Source organism: Sander lucioperca, chromosome 7 (genome assembly GCF_008315115.2).
Source record: "Sander lucioperca isolate FBNREF2018 chromosome 7, SLUC_FBN_1.2, whole genome shotgun sequence".
NCBI lineage: Eukaryota > Metazoa > Chordata > Actinopteri > Perciformes > Percidae > Sander > Sander lucioperca.
Genome location: NC_050179.1, coordinates 43,170,281 through 43,196,391, shown reverse-complemented (window position 1 = coordinate 43,196,391; position 26,111 = coordinate 43,170,281). Strand labels below are relative to the sequence as shown.

The 26,111-nt window shown below is 40.7% G+C and overlaps 1 protein-coding gene across 2 annotated transcripts in view; it reads right to left on the bottom strand.

Moving 5' to 3' along the window:
• Positions 1–26,111, bottom strand: part of LOC116057552 (spondin-1-like) — a 293,280-nt gene that overhangs the window by 187,749 nt on the left and 79,420 nt on the right. For both annotated transcript variants that reach the window (XM_031310072.2, XM_031310065.2), the window contains exons 4-6: positions 7,984–8,057; positions 6,978–7,100; positions 5,447–5,595 (exon numbers count right to left, since the gene is read on the bottom strand). In XM_031310072.2, the coding sequence (XP_031165932.1) occupies positions 5,447–5,595; positions 6,978–7,100; positions 7,984–8,057 (346 nt within the window). The remainder of the gene's footprint in view (positions 1–5,446; positions 5,596–6,977; positions 7,101–7,983; positions 8,058–26,111) is intronic.

Genomic DNA, 26,111 nt, shown 5'->3' with positions numbered 1-26,111 from the left:
CGGCCAAGCCTTGTCAAACCTCAGGAGGCGAAACTTGGGGCCATCCAGGAGTGGCCAAAACCTTTGACAAAGAGGCAGGCGAGATCCTTTTTAGGCCTTGCCAATTACTACAGACAGTTCATCCCTGACTTTGCTATGGCAGCTGCTTATCTCACAGAACTAACCACAAAGAAACACTCCCAGATGGTGAAATGGACCCCTGCGGCGGAAGAGGCCTTTGGTAATCTGAAAAACCGGTCCTCATGGCCCCCGACTTTAGTAAGGAGTTTGTGGTCCAGGCAGATGCCTCGGAGGTGGGTCTGGGGGCTGTCCTATCCCAGGATCATGCAGGTGAGGAACACCCAGTTCTGTATTTGAGTCGTAAATTGCTGCCAAGAGAGAAGAACTATGCCACAGTTGAAAAAGAGTGTTTAGCGATAAAGTGGGCCCTTGACACACTCAGATACTACTTGTTGGGAAGAAGGTTTACTCTAGTTACAGATCATTCATCGTTACAATGGATGGCTAAAAACAAAGAGATGAACAGTAGGGTAACCAGGTTGTTTTTAGGGCTCCAACCCTTTAACTTCTCTGTCGTTTACAGACCAGGATGATGCCATGGAAATGCTGATGCCCTATCCCGCCGTGATGCCTTCTGGTCCTCGTTCACCCTGCCGAGGACGTCAGGCCCGGGAGGAGGGATGTGTGGTATCACAAGGGGACGTGTGGTAGAGGGACGCTATGTTCCTCTACAGGAGTAGCTACCCTATGACAAAATGGCCACCACCCAAACTACAGGTCCCAGAATGCACCGCACGGGGAGGTGCAAATGCCTCAGTCCCTTGATTACAGCAGGTGCTCATTCGGCCCCTTGATTACAGTAGGTGCTCATGCACTGGGAGAAGAAAAAGAGAGCAGAGTCAGAGAGCAAAGAGGAGAGTTTATGGGGAAAGAACCTAAGTTACCAGGACTTTGTGAAGACGTGGTTTTGCTCCCAGTAAGTTTTTGAGTTGGATTTACTGTTTTTCGTTGGAGTATTTTCTAAAAAAGACTGCTCTAAAATAAAAACCTCTGTTTGCTTGCAAACGCGTTTTGGCTGGTCTCTGCCCTACACCCCGCCTGCTGCAAAGAAAAACCTCTCACGACATCACAACACACACACACACACACACACACACACACACACACACACACACACACACACACATTTTGTATGACAGGTGTGGAGAATCAATCAGATTGGATAAAACATTTATTCAATTCTAATTCGCCAGTGATACAGCAAACTAACCAATCAGAGACCACTTCAGGTCACATGCTTGCTAGAAGTTGAAAGATGTACATACATATTCATTAATCCAACAATGCTGGCCCATGAAACCACATTAAACATGATGTAGCCTACACATCGTATGATTAAACAATTTTAATTTCAAAATTATTTTGTTGTTCATCTAGGTCTATAGATTTGTTTTTCTAGAATTGTGATGGGGGCTGGCGCCCTAGCGCCCTTTAATAACAAGCCGCCACTGGAGCTAAGAAATTCTGTGTATGAAATGGGTTGAGAAATGGAAATGTTATAGTGATATTCAAGAAAAAATACTGCTCCCTGTTTACTTGTTGCCATTAAAACAGATTTACAGCAGCTATGATTGGCCAGGCGTCCATGCTCTCTCGAGATAACAGATCCGGATTTGTTCAGGTCCCCTGTTGTATCCCCTGACCAATCGGCTATCCTAACCTTAAAGGACATTTCCGGCACAAAATGAACCTAGGGGTTTATTAACCCCTAGGTTTATTAACCCCTAGGTTAATTTACACATGGGTACCGAGTCGACCGTGCAACCAGTAACCAGTAACACAGCTCAAGCACGGTGTTCGTGGTTCGACTGGTCATGACTGTTTTCCCAAGATGGCACCTACCTGTATACCAAACAGTACTGTCTTTATAAACTGTCTGTACTGTCTGTACACTTACAAAGTTCTCAATGCTTCGGTTTACATGTAGGGACCCTCATTATGCTACCGTGGAAGTGTGATGCTATTTTGAGCCTTGTTAGTGGTATAGAAATAGAGATTTCTTTTTACTTTACCAGTGCCCCAACTACTAGCATTACAAGCTAATTAGCGGTTAGCGCTAAAATTGGTCACATTCGATTAGCATGAAAACATATCCCAGAGAACGGTCGACTCTGTACCCATGTGTTATTAACCCCTAGGTTAATTTTACGCCGGAATTGTCCTTTAAAGGTGCTCTACGCGATGTTGGGTGATGTTACTTCTTGTTGACGTTCGAAGTATTTACAAACAAAATGGAGGCTAGCTCGCACCCCTCCCTCCTCATTCTCTTAATACATCCATGGTCCCCTCCCCCTTGTGGAAGTAGCCTACGTGCTAACGCTGCTGCGGTGATGGCTCAACCAACTCCTTCTTGTCGGTTATTGGCTGGAACACTGTTATGTTTCGTGGTGCAGGTTGGCGCAGTTTGTTTTTATTGCCGTTTGTGGAGCCTGGGCTCTCTACAGAGACCACGTTTTTTAGTGTGTTCAGGGTTGGCAGCTAGCGGATAGTGATGTTTGCTGTATGTGACAAAAAATGTTGTAGCCTAAAAAACGCGTGACATCGCTTAGAGCACCTTTAACTACTCAAGGTCAATGCCTGACTTCAACCAATTGGGCTGCTTCATATGGCAGGACATGCCTAGAACTGCTCTGGGATCCATAATAACGCAAACCATGTACACTTATCTTTGTGGGTTTTCTGAGGAAATCTAATTTCTGATTAATTGATGAGAAATTGAGGCAGGGTCTCTCAACTACCGACAAATTGCCACTGTGGTGCCACGATGTGTGCCAAACGGATGTCGCTCGCTTACCACTGCTGTCCCACTGCTGTAATACCTACAACTTTCGTACAATATGGCTATTATTCAACTTTTAAAGATATTAATATTAATTAAAACAATTATCACTTTTCCGTATTTCCTACAATTTCACCTTCTTCTTACACATTTAATCAGCAATCCAGTTTCAAAGAAAACTAATTATTCCACATCTTTTTTACATTAGTGGTGTTATTCAACTTGTCAATGAAATTCATACTAATTAAAACCATTCCCACTTTTCCAACTATTCTCACTAACTTCTTTTTATGGATTTAAGTTATTAATCCAGTTTAGCTTTAGCAATTTAGCTATTCAGCATTCACACACCTTTTCTGCAGGAAATGCATTTTCTAGTTTTATATTGTAATATTTATATAATGTATATTGTGACATAGTACATTTTTCTGGAATCAGATTATAGTCCAAATAACCAGATGCCAATGCCTATGTACCCTATATTGCCAGTAATCAGTCCTGCTCACTGTTATGTTATGCTATTATATGTTATTATTATGTTATAATATTAACACTGCCCCGAATTGGCCTAATACAAAGATATATTAAAGAATAATTTAATACTGATTCCATTAATTACATGTACAACTATTGTTCAGTAGGTGGGTCACTCATTAATCACAGGATTGGTGGCTGATCCTTCTGTCCACGTATTGAAGTGTCAATGGCCGATGATTTAAAGATGTTGTGACATTTGAGTGAAATTTGAGCTGTTCTCGTCTCATTAAAACTGTAAAACTGAGACGGACAACTTAAAAAACATGGCTGAAACACATCTGGTGGACAAGGGGTTAAGATACTGTAGAAGGCCATTGGAACAACATAGTGACAGAGCTAACCTTTTACTTTTTATTCGAAACTCAAACTATTGTTCTAACGTGAAAAAAAAATGTTAATCTGACTAATTGCATGCCGTTTTCCAATACCAGTAAACTAGGCAATAGTTTCTCTTTCTGCTTGTGCAAAAGAGAGAAAACTAGACAGTAATATGTTGGAGAATTTAGGATTCAACAACTTAGATGAAAAAAATAATTGATAAAGATTGAGCTGTTTTGATAACTTTGTAAAATGCAAGTGAAACAGCGGACGCTCTGTGAGTAGTTGCTGGCTATATAATTGCTATCGTCTCACAGTACCTATTGTCACACAATACATTAAGAATTTCAATAGACATACAAGCATTTGACTCATCTACTTACACACATACAAAAGTATGCACACACACACACGTACACACACACACACACACACACACACACACAAAGAGGCGCCTTTCAGATGATCAGCAGATATCTGATCACCTAAATACATAGTTATCTCAAAAGAAGTCTGCCGATTTCTTCCTAAGGAATCTGATTTGCAGAAGAATCTAACACCATGCACTGTCAATATGCATCTGGTTTAATGAAAAGGATAATGAGAGGGTGAGCGTATGAAGACGCCCTGTGTCACTATGTAAACGCTTTGCCCATGTGGCAATGAGAATTTCATTAGCTGCCATTTTGACAGAGGAAAATTAGTGTGTGTGTGTGTGTGCGTGCATGCGTGTGTCGACTTGATTCTTATTGTCTTAGCCTGTCATATATCTCTCAGTATGTTGTAATAGCCCCGGACCATAAACTATGAAAAAAATAATTGATGTAGCAGCACTCCCATTGGTTTGGGGACAGCTGTTTTGAAGTCTTGCATTTTGCTATTTAGCCGTTGCCATCTTGTTTGTTTTTTAAACCGCACATGGTGATTTTTGGACAAGAGGGTGGAGCTGGGAAGGATGATGCAGTCAAGCCAGTGTTGTTTATGGTTGCTTAATGTTGGTTAAAGCTGCCAATTTTCAACCCTTCTGAAGGAAGTCATCTAGTAGAGATTTACAGACGGGTAAACTGGCACAAATTATCTGCATGTACAGCAGTATGGAAAATTGTCAGTCTTTCCCTTCAGTTACCAGCTAAAGCTTCTGTTAGCTAGATAGCTTGGTTCAATTGAGAAGTAGGGTCCTTTTTCCCATACACTTCTAAACAACTGACTTCTTTTTGCAATCAGTGAAGTTGCCCCCTGCTGGAAATGAGATAGAATGCAGGTTTAAGGCACTTGCATTGGCTTTACTATTCAGACCCGGAAGCTTCATCCATTGTTTTTACAGTCTATGCCCCTGACAAATGGCAGGGGGGCATAAGCACATATAATGATGGAGACCAAGTGCAGATGGGTCTATAGCAAGTGAGATAAACACATATTATGCTTGTTTGAGGCCATCGGCAGCCAACAAGCAAAAACAGCTGAAGCAGAGGTTTTGGTGGGTGGGTGCACCTCTCACACTCATCTCCCTTTCTGAACATGACGTCGGGAGGGCTTTTAAGCATGTAAACATCAAGGAAGCAGCAGGACCTGACTATTATTGGGTGGGTACTCAAACTGCTGACCAACTAGTGCCAGGATTTAGAATAATATTCAACCTGTCACTGGCTCAGTCTGTCATACCCACATGCTTCAGGAAGTCCAACATCATTTCTGTGCCAAAGAAAACAAGACCAGGCTGCCTAAACCAGACACTCTATCTGATTCCCCTACCTTCTGTCGAATCTCTTCTTCCATCTTGATAGGGGAGCCGAACTCAGCGACCTGGCGGACTCCCTCACTGGCATAGCCCCCGTATTCCCATAGCACGTAACTTCTGGTGTGAGATGCACCAATCAGAGCCGACCAGTGGTTCGCTCGTCCTGGAAGACATTTTTTTTTTACATTTAGGTTTGAGTGGTTTGAATTCTGATAAGTAAGTCAAGAAGGGAGTGGATACTCGTTGATTGAATGAGTAGCTAACTGTGTGCCTGACATTATTTATCAGATAGGAATAATAAACTGTTCTGTTGGTCAGTCAGCATTTTTCTTTGGCTAGGAGCAGTTAAGTTGTGGTTTTACAGGGGGTTATGTGTGGGACTTATAACTTAGTGGAGGTTGCCAGGCAACCAGTGAAGACGCACATAACCCTTCGTTAAACAGCAACTTGTTTTTATTTTTTTTTTTTCTACAGATTAACACTAGCACCGCCAGACACTTTAGGCGGTACTATAACCGCCAGACCCAGTGCCCAAGCGTCTGTATCCTTTTGTTTTTACTGATAACGTGTCATCACTATAGCGCTGCGGTAATCTCTATAGCACACACACAGCCTCCACACACCATATACAGCCATAGCTTATCTCAGAGCTTACACCTACACAAAATTGGTTACAGTAACTCTTAGCAGTGTAAAATGTGCAAATTTGCTATCCATTTTTAGAAAAAATATTTTCACGCTGCCACCCAATGCAGTTATCATCTGGTAACGGTCATTTACACTTGGTGTCGTAGATGTTATTGTGAGCAACAACCGCAAAAAAACCCACATCTCTGGTTCTATCTGATGTTGTTTTGAGTTGTAAGCAACCTGCAGTGTGAAAGGCATGAAACAAATGCTGAAACATTGTAGCCTAATTAATGGCAGCATTTTTATTTTGGCAAAAAAACTAAATGGTAAATATAATCATGGTGCAAATGATTACAATATCACATTTTATCTTACGAAAGGACAATAATTAGTCCCCCACAGTATTTATTACTGCCTCTCCATCTCTCCCATACATGTCTTTCAATTCAAAAGTTAACACACAACCTGCCTTCGGATCGGGTACATCCCAACCAAGCTACAAAAATAATACTATTTAAGTTTTACATAAATAACATTGTTGATATTATTAAAGCGTGTAGTACACACACAGGACTCCCGTGTCGGGACACAACTTTTATAGCCAGACATGCTAAGCTAAACTAACCAATTGTTGCTTTGTATTGATCTAACTCTCGACAAGAAGTGAATAGGCGTATTTCCCAAATTGTCAAACTATTCCTTTATGAGTTGTTGTTTCAGTAAATTGAGTTGGAATAACCTGTGCTGCTGCATTGATGTTGATCTTATCCAGTATTGTCCTCCTTTTTGTGGCAATTTCTCTGGCAGTTTTTTTGTCTCATTTTCTGGGTAATTTTCTAATAAAACCCTTTTTACAATAACCCATTGGGGTGTTCAGACTTTTTTGACTAGTGGTGGTCAACGGTTTGTACTTACTTGGGTAGTCTTTGGGATGTACTTTCTCTGACCAGTTACCATAGAAGGTGATTCTGTACTTGGCTGTTCCGCAGGCGCAGCACTCCATAGCAGGAGCTTCTGTGGCTTCACCAAACACACGCTCTACATGAAGAAAGGATGTGAACATGACAACACCCACTCATATGTAAGGATGTAAGCCAAATTAAAGAAAAAAACACAGTTCAGGAGCTAACAGACAAAAATAGAGAAGGCAGTGTGCAAGCTTTGACAGAAATGCAAACCAGCATAAATGACCAGATAAATTACTACAATTTGGCCCCAGTGATAATTAAATTTACATCCCTGGGATGAATTGGTATTTAAATGACACATTATCCTTGATGTTATAAAATATTTATGAGTCACCAAATTATTCGGATGAAAAACTCACTTGACATCTAAGTTATAGCAGGATAAGTGAAATGCAGAAAGGGCCTAACTTATGTCAGCAAATTGAAACAGGGTGGCTTGATAACCTAGTATACTAGCCTGAAAAAATAACATTTTGGTGAGGTGAGGGCGATGTTATGAAAGGTTTCATAAACCATTTGTTTTTTTTTGTTTGCTCTGATTTTTATTGTACAATAAATAAGTGTGCGTCAGAGCTAAAAGAGTCCTGTCACCTCACTGACTGAAGTGTTTATATGGGGAGAAGACAGATTTCCAAATCTGGCAATGGCAATTTCCCCTGTACTAAAATCACAGGATGATAAATGCTGTGATGCTGCTCTGTGTTGAAATACAAATAAATATATAAATTACACACAGACTCCCTGGATATCCATGATTCAATGTCCTCACAGTTTCCCCCGCTGCCTCTGTTGGCCTCATACATTTTTAAACACAGTAAGACTGGAAGCTGTTCCGCTCCAAAAAGACGAAAAAACAATAGAACAAGGGATAATGGCACCATGATGGGTGGTCAAGGATGAAAAGATAAGCAGCCAACAAGAGAGGGGAAGAGATGATAGGCAGCTGTCATTACCTTTCTCACACAGTCGAATAGTGAGAGAGCCTTCATCCTGGAAATAAATGATTCTCTTCTGAACAATACTGGCCCTAGAGAGACAGAGAGATAGATAGTTAGGAAGGGAAAGTATTGAAAGAAATATGAGAGAAAGAGGAGAGAAAGTTGGATAGTAAAAGTTGCAAAGAGAATGCAAAAAGTGCATTAGATGGATAATAACATAGTGTTTTTTTCAATATCTGATCCATGTAATCCTTGGCAAGAGGGGAAGGTATTGGGTTCGCCAATGTTTGATAGTAATAAATGTCTTTTAAAAGAATAAAAAACAATAGCCACTGATACCGGATTGTATTTCTTGTCTTTTAAAGTTTTCTGCTTTATTTTGGAAGAACACCCGCAACCTTCTCTTGTAAGGTAGGTGCAATTTGTTGCTTATTGGCTCGAAACTTTTCAGGATTCATAAGACAAAATGTATTTAAAAAGTTATTAAAAGAAAAACTTTTCGTCAAACGGTCTGGGCGAGGCGTGGCGGCCATTTTGAGAGTTTAGTGATGAATGAGAAAGTGGCAGTGTACATTGTCATATCTGCTTGAAATTTCCCACAATCAACAAGAGTCCAGACCTGAGGACATATACAGGCCAATATTGACTTTTGGTCATAGCGCCCCCCGCTGGCAACAGGGAATCAGCCTTATATGACAAACATCATCCGATTTACATGAAACTTATACTGTGTTGTCTACTTGTGATACAGAGCCGGCCCCTATACTTTAACCACGGCCACTTACTCAGGCCACGCCCCTTTCATAACATTTGAATCGTTTAAGGCGAGACACGGCAGGCAAAAACATCGTTTTTTTTTCACTGGTCAATTTTGAGATTTTGGGCTATTTGTCTTCAATAACATGTATTCTTTCAGACTTGTGGTGAAAAAAAGTAAAAAGTACACATTTAGGTCTTTAATTTACTACACTTTGTCTGTTTGCGTCGGTAGATTTCTCCTAAATTCATCAAAAGTTAGCGTTCTAAATCATCCCGTTGCTCCGCTATCGCTTTCTGCACCCTGTCATCACATATACCATTGGAAAGCTCTCTTTCTCCTGTACAATGCTGTCGGATCCAAATATGGTCATTTCCTTTTTATCAGCAACCAATCGTTAAAGTAAAAGGGGGGGGGTTTAACTCTAAATGCGCAATCTCATTGGCTGATGCTAATTTCTGGCAATGTGAGTCGCTTAGAATGGTCACGTGACGCGCTCTGACATTTCCGCGGTAGTTCAGAATGTCAAAAGAAATGCGTCGAAAACGGTTGAAAATCATCTCAGAGAAGACGAAAACAGTTGTTATTAGCAAGAAGACACACAGGATTACAAACTATGACAGCAGATGATGAAATGCCTTCACATAGTACGTCGATGTTTAAACTGTGTTGAGTGTTCAGACAGCGGAGGTAATCAGACGCTCTCGCTCTCCCTCCCTCTCTCTCTCTCTGTCTCTCTCTCTCTCTCTCTCCAACCAAGCAGTTTACAGATATTTATGGCCTACATGTCATATATTAAATATGTAGGTGTCACATATATACTATTCTAATATAATTACTATACAATACTAAACAAATCTGTAATTGTGGGATCCTAAGTGGTGGTGAGTCCCTCAGGCTGTAGCAGGCAGATACATGTTTATCTGTCAGTGGAGCTGCTGTCCCCTCTCCTAGGAGAACTATCAGCTTCTTTTCTGGTGTTAACTTTTTTTGGCTATTTTTCCAAGGTGTAATTCTCTTAGTGAAGATAGTTTTTCCCAGTGGAGGAGGAAGTGCATCTCTGTCTGACCCAGTAGGTGGTCACTGAGCCTGTCTCTCTCTCTGACCTGTCTGTCTGACCCAGTTGGTGGTCACTGAGCCTGTATTTAGTCAGGATCCGTCTCTTCTTCGTATCTCTGACAGTGTTCAGATACTCTGTCAAATAACAATTTAGTCTACTTTGTTTGCTTTCTCCAATGTTGTAAATATTGGTATTTTGAATGATCACCATAAGAAGCTCATCCCTGTGTATTACTGGATGTCCAGTGACAGTGCAGCATGGAGGCACTCAGAATGCCAACGCATGCCTCATATGTGATAGGTGAATGTCCATAAACAGTCTTTGTGGGGAAAAGCAACTGGGGTTGAGGCTGCAGCCAGTATGGCTATTTCTATATTTAATGAGGGTGCCTCTGCCATGCAGGCTGTGATGGAGAAATTGTGGCTTCAGAGCACAGACTGTCAATGCAATGAAGGATGACGACATGGTTAGGATCTCAAAAGCCAATAGTGTCCATTCCACCAGCGCAAAGTGGAGCCGTAAAAGTGTAAGCACAGCCAAAAAAGTGAAAAGACACCAGCAGGAGATGGAGGAAGGCCCTACATATGGTGCAGGCATGGATATGTAGACTGTAAACTAACTTGGGGGAACTAGGCTGTGTAATGGTTGTGTTCTGTCAGTTTGTGATGTAATGGTCTTCAGTTGAAGGCCATGTTGATGTGTTGTTTTGGATGTTATGATCAGTGATGGATGATGCAATAATGAGTTTTGGATGTTAAACAGTGTGATACATGGATCTTACGTGGACCTAAAGGGATATGTGTCTGTAATTCATGGCTTTCAATAGAAATTAGCAGAATTTTGCTATAAAAATCTTTAAAGCCCATTTTCTCAAAATGACTTTTCTCTCATACTCCAAGTCTGAAATCTCCACTTCAGTAGCACCTTTATACACCAAACTTTCCAGTCTTGTACCTAGTTATATTATGAAGACATTTACAGAGGGATCCTTAAATATATTATTCCTAGCCTGATTTATATAATATTTTATTCCAAAAAACATGGCATAATCGATTTTTTTAAGGCTATTGACAGTATATTCTGATTTACAGGATAACAACAGTAGATATCCATAAATCCCTCTGTAATTTTTTTCCCATCTAATATGTGAACACAATGAAAAAAGAATTGTGAACCTGGCTTCATCCAATACTCAGATTTAGTTTTTTAAAATATATGCAAATTAGCGCATATTTAATTAGATAATGCCTAATTTGCACATTTAAACATTAAATTACAGAAAACTTGTAATACATTTTTTTCTCATATTAATGTCAGTAATCAACAGGGAGAGTTTCATGGTGATATCTGTTAGTTAAAAAAATTACCCTATTCACCTTTAGCGTCTCGCCTTAAGGTAGACCCTTGTGTGAGGTATCGTTGAACTCAGCAGAGACTTCCTTTTTCAGTGGTCATGATTTGCCCCGCCCCCTATGCTTTCGCCACGCCCCTTTCATAACTGGTGGCACATTTAAGGTAGAGTCTTGTGTGAGGTGTCATCGAACTCAGCAGAGAGTTCCTTCTTCATTGGTGATGGTTTGACCCGTCCCTTATTCTTAAGCCACGCCGCCTTTCATAACTGGTGAACCATTTAAGGTAGAGTCTTATGTGAGGTATCTATGAACTCAGCAGATAGTTCCTTATTCATTGGTGATGGTTTGTTCTGCCCCCCTATGATTAAGCCATGCCCCCTTTCATAACTGGTGACCCATTTAAGGTAGAATCTTATGTGAGGTATCAATGAACTCAGCAGAGACTTTCTTTTTAATTGGTAAAGGTTTGCCCCGACCCTTATGCTTTGGCCACGCCCCCTGTCACAGCTAATGAACTGTATGTGAGGTTTCATTGAACTCAGCAGGGAGTTCCCTTTTCATTGGTGACGATTTGCAGTGTCTGAGTGCCGCGCAAATGCACGGTCGCAAGGAGCGGCAAACGCCGGTAACCCAGACGCGCGCAGAGGAGCAAGGGCCCGTCCATCGCTGCTTGCAGCTTTAATTAGGGCCCGAGCGCCGACAGCGGCGAAGGCCCTATTGGATCTGAAGGAATTATTAGGGCCCGAGCGCCGACAGTGGTGAAGGCCCTATTGAAACTGAAGGAATTATTATTATTACTGCAAATTAATTGCCTTTTTGAGGGGCTTAACATATTCAAAAACTCACCAAAATTGGCGGTCGCATCAAGCCTGGTGAAAATGTACGTATTTTAAGGGTTTCGGGAATAGACGCACAAAAATGGCTCGCTAGCGCCCCCCTACAATGTTAAATAAATTGAGCCCCTGCAGTACGTTTAACGTACACTCACGAAACTTGGTAAACATATGTAACATATAACGATGTACAAAAAACGTCATTGGAGCCATACCCTAAACCCAACAGGAAGTCTGCCATTTTTAATTTAAAGTTCAAAATTAGTGTGATTTTGGCCATTTCCACATGCCGTACTTTAACTCCTCCTAGAGATTTCATCCAATCAACTTCAAATTTGGTCTGTGCCATCTTAAGACGTTAAAGATGAAAAGTTATTAAAAGAAAAACTTTTCTACATAGGGTGTGGCCGTGGCGAGGTGGCCATTTTGTGCGTTTCGCCATAGAAACAGGAAGTGGGTGTAACTTGAGTGTACATTGTCCAATTGACCTATGGCTAAGCCACGCCCCCTCCACTCACTCGGACAAACAATCAACATTCGGTGACAGGCGCTATGGCAACTGTCACAGTAGGAGACATTCCTCAGGAGGCAATTGATGATTTTTGGAGACAGAAAGATTATATATCATCTCGAAGTCACCAAAAGGGCCTTAACTATGCATTGGAGGGTTATATTAATGATTTTATTGTTGAGAAGGTCGATAAAAAGCTTCAGCTCCAGGCAAAAATTTACAGGTCACAGTGTAAACGTGATAAACTGCATCTCGTTGCCATCACCATCTCAGACAACAAGATAGAGGATCAGCATTGTTCATGCACTGCAGGGTAAGAAGTGTGATTTACTTTCAATTTATTAATTTATTATTACTTTCAATTTATTAATCTAACTTGACGTGGCTTGTAAAATATGCTATGGTAATTGCTACTAGCTTATTTTTCATCTAAACCTAGCTTAAAGCTCCGTATTAGCATAGCTAGATTTTTCTGCTGCTAAAGCAGCGTTTTGTAATATACTAGGCTTTGCTAAACATCTGTTAACAGTAACAAGTTCCATGTCATTGATCTGACACATCATTGGGATTGAATCCATAGGGAACCGGGTTACTGCTCCCATATTATTGGTCTATTCTACTATGTTGACCGGCTGCGTGGGAGAGATCAGCTGTCCTGTACAAGTCAGGCCCAGCAGTGGCATCGGCCGAGAGGCAAGCGGATCACAAGCGGCCAACCTATCACGTCTGTGGTGGTTGCCAAAGCAAAGGCTAAACGGAAAAAGAAGCCGCTCATCTGCTCCTACAATCCAAACAGGTAATCATAGGTTGATGTCATGTACAGTAGCCTACACAGTGGTGGGCAAAGTACTTATTCTGCAGTTAAACAGTCTGTGTGTTTTATTTTCATTCATTCATATTCTCTTCATGAACTCAGAGAAACAGCATGTTTTCATCTTTGTGATGCTGCATGTACTGTACAATATCCAAGTATGACTGTAACATTGTAAGGTGACTATGAAGCTCATGTCTTGCAATACATTACCTAAAACAACCTTGCTGCCTTTTTTAGGAAAGAGTCAGGTATGAGCGCAGACGTATATGATGTCATAAAAAACATGACCGGGGCCCCAATAAGTTACCTGGTCAATCAGACAGCTGCTAGGGTGACAGTACAGGGAAAGGAACTTCCAATCGGATGTGGTTTGAGTTACCAGGTAAATAATACACAAACAGTCTGCACACTGCACAGTATCTGGAGGAAAGATGGTTCAAATATTCATATTCATATCTACATAAGTAGACTATGACAGCTAACAGTTGATCAATTTATTTTTATTCACATTTGAAAACATTCAAGCAATGTGCATTCCTCTACATCATTTCTCATAATGATGTATGCGGGACCCCCAGAGGTTAAAATGTCCAACACTTACAGCTAATCACAGTAGATTATCAACAAATACAACTATTCCAGTCACAAAAAAAATCTTTACACATATATACACACATACAATAAAATTATTTCAGATGAGCCATCTTTTTGACATTTTAAATCCCTTGCTCAACACAGAGAAATACAGGATAACTAGCCTATAATATGTGAGGCTGAAAATTTGAGAGCATGCTTACAACATACCAAATTTGATTTATGTTGCCCAACCTGATGTTGGGTATTCTCCCCGATACAATTTTGAATTTCTTTATTTTGGCAATAGCTCTCTCCACATGAACTCTGTGAGCAGCTATCTTTTTTGTTTTGTGTACATCAGCGGCAGACATCTGTTTGTTTGACTGAGCAAAAGGGGGGATATTTACTCTCAGTCCAATTTCTTCCAAGTCTTTCGCAATGAGAAATTCCTCAACCATTACACCATCACCTTTGTTCAGGTAGCTATGAGACATGAGTGTTTTCTCTAGGAATTTGCTTTTCTGAACAATTTCCTTGTCAGACAATGATCCAGTAAAAAGAGTTGATGTAAACATGATAGCGTCATGTGGATCACATGCAATCAGTGATTTCAGAGTGTTGGTTGACTTGTAGTTTGAGAAACTTTGACTTTGCAGTACTAACGAACTTGACCTCTCAATCTTTACTTCTGTGCAGTCAAGTATTGCTAGAGTTGTTCCAAAGTTGATCTTATATTTATCTGGCATTTGGGAGATGATGGTGTCTCTATGTGGCCATACAGGTAATTCACCAAGTACATAAAAAATGTAATCGACCCATGAGTTGAAAAGAGAGCCTGCGCTTCGTTCTGTTATCTGAAATCTGTAAGCCAGATCCTTTAAGTCTAAATTTTGGCGCAACTTCATGAGAACCAGCAAAAGTTGGTGACGTAGTGGCATTTCATTTATTTCTCGATCAACCCTCTTATATGTTAATGGGACAAAGGTTTGTGGAGCTGTATAAGTATTTGGCACAGCAAACACAGTGCACAAGTTGTTAAACTGATCGTAACTGAAGCCAGTGCAGTACCGGAAATAGTCTGAAATATTGCTGCGGGGCAGGAGTTCTGGTGTCAGTGTTGTTAGAGTCTGATTTTTTTTTAAATCTTCAATTTCAGCATCCTTCTGGGCCAGCATAGTCCTTAATGTCAGCAGCTCTTGCTCCACTTCCCTTGAGGGCAGCTCCAGTGGAGGCTGCTGGTCCAGATGTTCTGGCACTTCCTCTGGCTGCTGTTGCACGGGTGGTTGCTCATCCTCTACCGGCACTGCAAATATAAATTTATGGTTTAAAATGAATGAAGGAAAACATAAAGATGTTCTGGTACAAGCCAAATGTCACAAACCAACCAACATATCAGTAAAATTATTCAAACTAAAGTGTACACTTGATAGAGCACATAATATTTGAAACAAGTAAAACAATGAAAACTGTGTAGCCATGGAACATAAATGCTTTTAAAATTTGGAAGAGAAAATAGTGTTGGAAAAAAAAAGGAAAAATTAATGATTTACTATGAATTGACTAAATAGCATACCTTAAGACAGCAGCACACCAGTGCCAATAACCACAACAGAGCACTCCCTCTCATATGTTGTTATTATTAATTATATTGTAATTTCTGCTGTTTCTGTATTTGTCATAACTTCAATTTCCTTTTCCTGTAGCTTCCAGTGTTAAACAATTTTCGGCATCATCCCTGCCCGTATCCTGTTCCTGTGCCGGCAACATCCCCAGGCCCCTCTCCCCAGACATCTCTCTACCAACACCTACTGAACAAGTCAATCAGAGTTTCAAACTTGAAGAAGCAAGGAAAATTCAAGAGGCGACAAAGGCACAGGCTGCCTGTGAGAAATGGCACAAAGATCGTGAGGGAAGGCTGACAGCCTCTAACTTTGGGAAAATATTGAAAAGAAAAAAAGTTACAGAGGAATTCATCATCGATGTACTACCCCAAACCCTTCACCTCAAAGGCAACGAGTTATGGCACTGCCAGTGAGCCAAAGGCAAAGGAGCTCTACCAAGAGAAATATCCATCTAGACATGTACACAATGCTGGCCTAATGCTACAGCCAGAGCTGCTGTTTCTTGGTGCAACCCCAGATGCTATTGTATGTGATGATGGGGAAACTGGACTGCTCGAAATTAAGTGCCCCTTTGGATCAAGAGACATGACCATAGAAGAAGCTGCCTCAACTATCAAAGACTTCTATGTCATCAACAATGGACAAGACATCAAAGTATCAAAAAGCCACAACTGCTACTATCAAATCCAAGGGCAGCTGCTTTTAAGTGGACTTGATTTCTGTGATTTTGTCCTTTACACAAGAGCAGATCTGTACGTTGAGAGTTCACAAAGATGTCCTGTTCATCAATTCAATGATTGCAAAGCATGAATTTCATGTAAATAACTTTTGTCCCAAGAAATAGATCTCACCTCCTCTCCTGATTTTTCTGTCCTTGGTCCTTCTGGGAGCTGATTCACACCTGTAAATGAAAGAAAAATAACATCATTAGGGGCTGCAAAAAACAATTATTTTCATTATCAATGTGTTTTGATTATTTTATGGATTAATCGATATTAAGTGGATTCATAATATGTCATAAAATGTTTCTTCCTGTTTCTCAAAACCCAATGTTTTCTGCTATTAAAGCTGCTGGGATTTTTTTTTTAACAGTGTGCAGATCCTTTTTCTGATTTTTGCCTTCAGCTTCATATTATGTCATCAATGATCAAGTGTGACTTGAACCTGTGTGTTCATGTATGTGTGCACCCAACACTCGTTTGAGGTACCTCTTTTTTGGAGCTGGACGACACCTCTGTCCTACAGTAGATCCAGTCCTTGTAGCTTGGTGAGGATGGGGAAACTCAGTGCTGGGCCCTCCATTGACAAAATGCTTAAACAAAACATATAGCATTTTATTAGGAGTTATTACTCACACTAAATCAGCACAAATCAATGGTTCATGATCAAATTAAACATGTACAGGTCTAAGTTGCATACGTTTCCAGGACAAGCCTTTTTACCATCTTTACCAAGAGCACCTCTCCGTTAGTTTGGTGCTACAGTATTTACATGAATCATTCAGCACAACATTGCTAACATTTGTTATCTCGGTTATTTACAGATACGTTAATGAATTTAAGCTCCAAAAGTTAACGTTAGTATAACTAGAGCCCTTTGGACAACAGCTAACAATCATATACAATTGCCAAAGTACAAAAACTACATAACAGGCCAATGAACTCCCAGGAAACAAAGTGACATGATGTACAACGCAGCTAGAAGCTAACATTAGGCTACTGTTTTCTAATGTTATGCTAATGTTAGCCTAACGTTACGTTAGAGATGTTAAAGATAACGTTTAAATACATTGTTGACTTACCTTAGAACAGATATAGACGTCGTTGTTGATTTTATTCACGTTTAGTTGGTGTTGTGGTATACCGCATAACTTAATCCAGAGCAGACACTTATCTGGGTTGAGATGTGGCATTTGAAAGGGTAAAAAATAGACACCGTCGCCCAGCCTCTCGGGATACCTAGTATCGGAGTTGCATGTACCCCATGCACACCGTTTGACCATTTTAAACTTTAAATGTCATGAAAATACATATAAAAACGACTGATAACGGACTAACTGCAATGCATTTCAATGGACGTGGAAGCAGAGAATGTCCGAGTGTATTGGGTTAGCTATGCGCACTGTGATTGGCTCATCGCGTTTAGGGGCGTGGCTTAGCCATAGGTCATTTGGCTCGAAACTTTTCATGATTCATAAGACTCTAACTCTGAGGACATTTACCGCACAAAATTTACTAAAAGTCATAGCGCCCCCTAGTGGCAAGAGGAAATAGACCCAAAACTATATGTGCTATACTTTAACGAACTCCTCCTAGAGATTTCATCTGATGGACTTCAAATTTGGTCTGTACCATCTCAACACCTTAAAGATGAAAAGTTATTAAAAGAAAAACTTTTCGTCAAATGGTGTGGGCGTGGCGTGGCGGCCATTGTGAGTGTTTAGCGATTAACAAAGAAATTGTTGTAACTTGAGTGTACGTTGTCGTATCTGCCTGAAATTTCTCACGATAGACAAGGGTCCAGGTCTGAGGACATCTACAGGCCAAAATTTACTTTTGGTAATAGCGCCCCCCGCTGGAAACAGGAAATCTACCTTATATGCCAAACATCATCCGATTAACATGAAACTTAGAATGTGTGGTCTACATGTGATACTGAACCGGCCCCTATAATATAACCATGCCCATTTACTCAGGCCACGCCCCCTTTCATAACATTTGAACCGTTTAAGGTAGTGTCTTGTGTGAGGTGTCATTGAGCTCAGCAGAGAGTTCCTTAATCATTGTTGATGGTTTCCCCCCCCCCTACCCCCCCCCCCCATGTGTAAGCCACGCCCCCTTTCACAGCTAATGAACTGTATGGCGTAGAGTCTTGTGTGAGGTGTCATTGAACTCAGCAGAGAGTTTGTTTTTGATAGGTGATAGTTTGGCCGGCCCCCTATGCTTAAGCCACGCCCCCTTTCATAACATTTGAACCGTTTAAGGTAGACCCTTGTGTGAGGTATCATGAAACTCAGCAGAGAGTTCCTTATTCATTGGTGATGGTTTGGCCCGCCCCCTATGCGTAAGCCACGCCCCTTTCACAGCTAATGAATTGTATGACGTAGAGTCTTGTGTGAGGTATCGTTGAACTCAGCAGAGACTTCCTTTTTCAGTGGTTATGATTTGCCCCGCCCCCTATGATTTAGCCACGCCCCCTTTCATAACATTTGAACCGTTTAAGGTAGACCCTTGTGTGAGGTATCGTTGAACTCAGCAGAGACTTCCTTTTTCAGTGGTCCTGATTTACCCCGCCTCCTATGCTTAAGCCACGCCCCCTTTCATAAATCCTGACCTGTTTAAGGTAGAGTCTTATGTGAGGTATCAATGAACTCAGCAGAGACTTCCTTCATAATTGGTAATGGTTTGACCCGCCCCCTATGCTTTAGCCACGCCCCCTTTTCACAGGTAATGAACCGTATGACGTAGAGTCTTGTGTCAGGTATCGTTGAACTCGGCAGGGAGTTCCCTTTTCATTGTTGACGATTTGCGGTGTCTGAGTGCCGCGCAAATGCACGGTCGCAAGGAGCGGCGTCCGCCGGTAACCCGACGAGCACAGAGGCGCAAGGGCCCGTCCATCGCTGCTTGCAGCTTTAATTATTAGGGCCCGAGCACGAAAGTGCAAGGCCCCAACGGTGCCTTGCACTGAAAGTGCGAAGGAACCTATTGTTTTTCATAAGATTATTATTATTATTATTGTTATTATTATTATTATTATTATTATTATTATTTTTATTATTTTTACCAATTCCTCGTCGCGTTTTTGAGGGGGTTAGCATGCACGAAAACTCACAAAAATTTGCACACATGACACAACTGGTGAAAATTGCAAAGTTCTGTAGTGATTAGGCTCGGGCGTTGCCAGGGGGCTCCATGGCGCCCCCTAACGTGCGCCTTAAATTGGACAAAAGTAATAAGTTAATATGCCAACTTTTGAGGGAACATAGGTCTCATCTTCAAGTCCATGGTGCTATTTTTAGAAAAAATTACAAAATTTTATAATTTCCGAAATATTGGTTTTTGTGTAAAAATCTTCATTTTACGAACACTTGTTTGAGGACTTTAGGATGCACGAAAACTCTCAAGATTTTGCAGCCATGTGCACAATAGTAAACTCTTTCATCTGAATTCACAATTAGGCTTGGGAGTGGTATGGTTGCTCTATAGCGCTCCCTAATTGGTTTTAGCACTTGGGCACATTTTTGACGGCCTCAATATATACGAAAACTCACAAAAATTGGCGCCCGCATAAACACCTGGGAGCTTTGCGAGAATGTACAGCGATTCGGCCCAAACCTGAAAGTGGGCTCCATAGCACCCCCTAATGCCTGGAAGGCCTTAACTTGGACATAGTTGCTCCGATCTTCACCAGATTTAATACCCATATTGCTCTAATCATTGCGGACATATTTCCCATTTACCTTCATTAGCTCCGCCCAACCGGAAGGCGGCCATTTTTAATTATGCAATTTTCATGTGTTTTACATTCTTTCGAACTCGTCCTAGGTCGTGATTTCAATCTTCTTGAATCTTTGCAGGTAGTATCTGTTGACCATCATGACGAAAAGTTATCCAGAGAATTTTGATAGTTGAAAAAATGCGCAAGTTACAGCAACTTCCTGTCTAAACAGGAAGTTGCGTTATCTTGGCAACAATTATTCCAATTGCCCCGAAACTTGACAACGGTGTTCGTCATGGCTGGTTTAGCATCTATGCCAAACCTGGCGTCAATCGACCATTAGATGGCGCTGTTTTAATTGTTTTTAATTAATCAGCAAAATATTATATATATATAGATATATGGGAAACCTACTCTGTCTAACTACTCCTGGAGCGTGAGTCCGATCGGCACGAAAACTTGAATATAGATTCGGAGGACCCTCGTGACAAAAACGTATCAAAAGAATTTTAATAGCTAAAACAATGCACAAGTTACAGAGGATCAACTTCCTGTAGGTGGGTGTCGAAACAGGAATGGTTGTATCTTGCGCACGGCTATTCCGATGGACACAAAACTTAAGAGACTTGTTCGTCATGTGCCAGTGAGGCTGTGTGACAAATATGGCACCAGTTGGCCTTTAGATGGCGCTGTGTTCATTTTTTTAATTAATTACCAAATTCGCTTTGAGCAAAACCTACTTTTTTATCTTCTCCGAGAGCTTGAGACCTATCTGCACAAAAATGTAAACGTAGACTCGGTGGACCCTCATGACAAAAAGTTATCAAAAGAATTTTGATAGCTAACACAATGCACAAGTTACAGAGGACCAAATTCCTGTAGGGGGCTGTCGAAACAGGAAGTTGCGTATCTTACCAAGATTTATTCCGATTGACACCAAACATGACACAGTTGTTCCGCATAGGGGTTTGAGCTTCCATGCCAAATTTAGAGTGAAACGGCCACTAGATGGCACTGTTAGATTTTTTCATATTAATTAGCCACATTGTGATATATGGGAAACATACTTTGACTAACTCCTCCTGGGCCGTGAGTCCAATCTGCACGAAAACTTGGATATAGACTCGGTGGACCCTCATGACTAAAAGTGATCAAAAGAATTTTGATAGCTAAAACAATGCGCAAGTTATGGAGGAACAACTTTCTGTAGGTGGCTGTTAAAACATGAAAGGTTGTATCTTGGCAAAACTTATTCCGATTTACATGAAACTTAGAATGTGTGGTCTACATGTGATGTTGCGTTTGCCAGTACCCCCGACTGCAAGAAGGCGAGGGCCCGGCTTAAGCCACACCCCCTTTCATAAATGGTGACCCGTTTATGGTAGTCTTATGTGAGGTATCATTGAACTCAGCGGGGAGTTCCCTTCTCATTGGTGACGATTTGCGGTGTCTGAGTGCCGCGTAAATGAACGGTCGCAAGGAGCAGCATCCGCCAGTAACCCCAACGCGCGCAGAGGCGCGAGGTCCCGTCCATCGCTGCTTGCAGCTTTAACTATTATTATTATTACACCAAATGAATTGGCTTTGTGAGGGGCTTAACATATTCAAAAACTCACCAAATTTGGCGGTCGCATCAAGTCTGGTGAAAAGTTACGTATTTTAAGGGTTTCAGGAATAGGCACGCAAAAATGGCTCGCTAGCGCCCCCTACAAAGTTAAAAAAATGTAGCCCCTGCAGTGCGTTTATCATAGACTCACGGAACTTGGTACACATATGTATCATGTCAAGACGCACACATAACGTCATTGGAGCCATACCCTAAACCCAACAGGAAGTCCGCCATTTTTAATTGAAAGTTCGAAATTAGTGCGATTTTGGCCATTTCCACATGTCGTACTTTAACAAACTCCTCCTAGAGATTTCATCCGATCAACTTCAAATTTGGTCTTTGCCATCTTAAGACATTAAAGATGAAAAGTTGTTAAAAGAAAAACCTTTCGTCATAGGGCTTCATAGGAAGTGGGTGTAACTTCAGTGTACATTGTCCAGTTTCCTGTCCTGAGGACAAATAAAGGCCGATATTTACATAAAGTCATAACGCCCCCTAGCAGCAACAGGAAGTATGCCTAAAAGTCAAGGTGCTATACTTTAGCGAACTCCTCCTAGAGATTTTATCCGGCGGACTTCAAATTTGGTCTGTACCATCCCAACACCTTAAAGATGAAAAGTTATTAAAAGAAAAACTTTTCGTCAAATGGTGTGGGCGTGTATTTTATTATTATTAATATCTTCATTGTTTACATCCTCAAATACAACGTTAGACAAAAACATCAATATTACGAATATTATGTATTTTTTATCTTCGTATCCGCCGAGCGGCACGTACCACGTCACTTCCGGAGTTTTCCAAGGATTTTTTTAAACGTTATTACGGTGCATACCTTACTGGAACAAAGCTGAGCAACGTGTTGTTGCTGGTGACTAAACCACTGACTGTATATATGTATATTGAAGCGATACTGTCGTTAAAGACCTGCTGATTGCTGCCCGATTCTGTGAATGTATGCCCGCATTGCATTGTGGGATATCGGCTTTGAATGCGTGTCAGTAGCTCGGATCATATCGTAATGTTCTGTATTACAACATACTGTAATATTTCACCGGTAATAAGACCGAAATAATATCATTAAAATAAAGAAATGTATACTATGATAACATCTAAATAAATGTTGATAGATCTAGCGTTATAGTTTAAAAAATATAAATTAACAAACAAGCAATCCAGCTTCCCTGGCCGAAATAGACCGAAATAATAACATTAAAAGAAATATAAATAAACCATGATAAGATCTGGTGAATAAATGTTGATTAAAACAGCGGTTATTGGGCTAAAAATACCAATAATAGCAAAGCTATACAGCTTCTCTGCCACAACCCGACTGGCAGAAAGAAACGTGCTGTGATCCGGGAATCCGTGTGTAGACCCCGGGTGATGCCTGTCATTTACTTACATAGGCATCGGATCCGTGGGCCCGTCACGGAATTTTCGGTGATTCCGTGAAACTGTCACAGATTTTGAGTTAAGGGGCCATGTTCATTTCACGGAATTCTGTGAGACCAGGTTGCACAAATGCATGTTCCTTACAAATGGGGCACCATTTGAAAGGGAACTAAACAGGCTTTCCAACGGTATAAGATTTATTGCCAAAAACATTGTTACCACAGAGAAATAATCTACCAAACTATACTAAGTTTATATAACACAATACTTGTACTTTTACTTTCAGTACTTGAGTAGTAAATTTTAAAATAAACTACTTGCAATAATAATAATAATAATAATAATACAATTAAGTACAAAAAATGTTGAATACTTTAGTACTTCCACTTAAGTGTGGTGCTTAAAGAGCACTTCAACTTCTACTCAAGTCACTTTTTTGATAGAGCACTTGTACTTTTACTCAAATCTGGGTCTCTAGTACTTTATACATGTCTGGTAGGAGGAAACAAGTTCTAACAACATTGCTGCATTTACTTCTCGTCCTAAAGAGGTCGTAGATTACTTAATATTTCTAGCAATGGAGCTAGAGTCGTAAGAAAGTGTCTACTGCACATTAACCTTGAAAGTCAGCAGTGTAATATTGCAGCGTTTTTCACTTTGGTTATCATTTTTAATTAACTATAACCAAAACAATAACATTTCCAAATGCTTGCTTCAGATGCCCAAACCTACCCAAAGGTGTTTTAAACTAGGCATTAACTTCCACTTCTGCTAACTACTTCCAAGTAGTCCTGCATTTTTTAGCATTTGATTAATAAAAAAAGTGGTCACATTGTGCAGATTTTAACATCTACTCTGGGCAGTCATTAACATAGTGTCTAACAGTTTGTTTTTAAAGCTGCAATTATTGACTTGTTATTGTGGCCACCTGGAGCATGTTGCAAACAAAACATTGACATATTATCACCTTATCAATATGTCAGAAAGCAATTGCTCGTTTACATATCCAGCAGACATAGAGCATTAATTACAGTCTATACCAACTCCTGAGAAAAGCACCTTAACGGCTAAATGCTCGTTTTATAGAATGTTGTCTTTCTAAAACAAACCTAAACAGTAAAGTTGTGGGAGTAAAACCAAAAAATGAGCTAAAAGGCACTAAGGGCCTTTTCACACCTGAAAGTATGAACCATGTCCATGTTTTGACATACATTTGATCTGGTTAGTTTTAGTTTTACATTCCAATAATGCCACCACACCAAAGACCTTTACGTGACATACATACTCCCATCGTCATCACCTACGTGGGCTGCGTCTCCCTATACTATATTGATTTGTTTTAGAGGGGTTTGCCATCCTCTCGTATCGTCTCTCTAGTGCATGAGTTATTCCGACTGCTTCTTTCCCCTTACTACCACAGCTCTTTTTGTTTTGTTGAGCCGCAAGACAGGAATTTTACTTGGGACTTGAAGAGCTGCAGTATTCATTTAGAGACAAACAAACAAGTGTTTAACTTTAACAAATTATCAATCAGGAAAGACAGCTTAGCCAATTATTTTACTTTATCACAGAGTTCAGCATCTAGTCTGGAGCTTTTCCACCTGACATCCCCTCAAACAGGGAGATTTGATCACTGCTCTTTCCTTTGCCAATTCTTCTCTAATTGTGGGATTCAGCATCAGGCTGTTTTCCTTTTAGATCCTGACTCTTACATTGGGTAAGCAAATCCAGTGTAGCTTCTTTTTGGAGACGTTTTCTCTCTCTGACTGTTTAGTCAAATATCACGCCCATGGAGGTGCTGTGGCGATATGCCTCTGACACTTATACTGATACGCTGTAAATGCTTGGCAGCGAAATGCAAAGAAGATGGCACTTTACTCTTAATTTTTTGGGGGGGCATTTCTGTGCCTTTAATGGATAGGAAAGCTGAGATATGAGAAGGAGACATGCAGGAAACCGTCACAGGTCGGACTCGAACCCTGGACTTCTGCGTCGAGGAATAAACCTCTTCATATGTGTGCCCGCTCTACCAACTGAGCTAACCCAGCCACGATAGCACTTTACTCTTGCCTCTTACATTATATATATTTCACATCTTAGCAACTTCTAATGTTTTCACTCCATGACACTCGCTGACTGCAATTATAAACAGCACAGAAGTGGAGGAAACCCACTTCAAGTTACTATACAAAACAGACTGTCTGTTTAAAACTACGCCATAGATCTTTTGTACAAGCAGCTTATTACAACCTAAATTTGTGGAGGCGAGATTCAGATGTCAGCTTGGTTGGCCAGTTCGTGGAGCTCAGAAGGGGGGAAGCCTGGAGCTGGAATGATGCCTCAATTCTGAAGTTGCGACAGGAGGGACGCATAGCAAGGCGAACGCTCCTGTGTCAGCCGTCCGGAGAGATAGAAACTATCTCCTGCAGGATATCACTGCCTGGAACCTGATCCGCCAAAAGAGTATCAAAATCGGAATCAGACATGGTTGTAGCAAGCAACAGAATGCTGAAAAGGATGAGAAAAACATTTGCCATATGGATTTGCCTTAAATGACAACTGATAGCGGCAGAAAGGAGAACAGATTTTAAAGCAGGGATGCAATGATGTAATTGGCACATGGAAATCATGGCAAATTCTGGTTGGTTTAACTGAAGAGTGAACGCCCAGAATCAGATGATCAGATTAGGAAAGAGAGGGAGGAGAATGAAAGCATATAAGTCTTCCTGAATGAACTTACGCTGTGCTTCATTAAATCTATTGATACCGCACAGTACAAGTCCTGCATTTAAATGTTTACTTTAAGTGAAAATAGCAATATCAGCACTAGTGTTGCTTTCATCAACGAAAATTATGATGAAATATCGTCGTCAATGAAGCTTTATCACGTGACGAAAACGAGACGAGACACAATGTAAATGCTGGTCATGTGACGATGACTATAATTAAATGTATAATGCAATATTGTTGACAAATAAAAACGAGACTAAATGTGGTGTACAAAATAAAAACTATGCTAAAATGTCTCTTCATTTTCGTTGACCAAAACGAAACAAGACAAAATGTTATAACGTTATTTTGTCTCGTTTAGTCGCGTTATTATTATTATTATTATTTTGCAGTATTTCTGTTCCCTGTGTCTCACCTCAGGGGCTGCATCAGGTCGCAATCGGGTCGCGC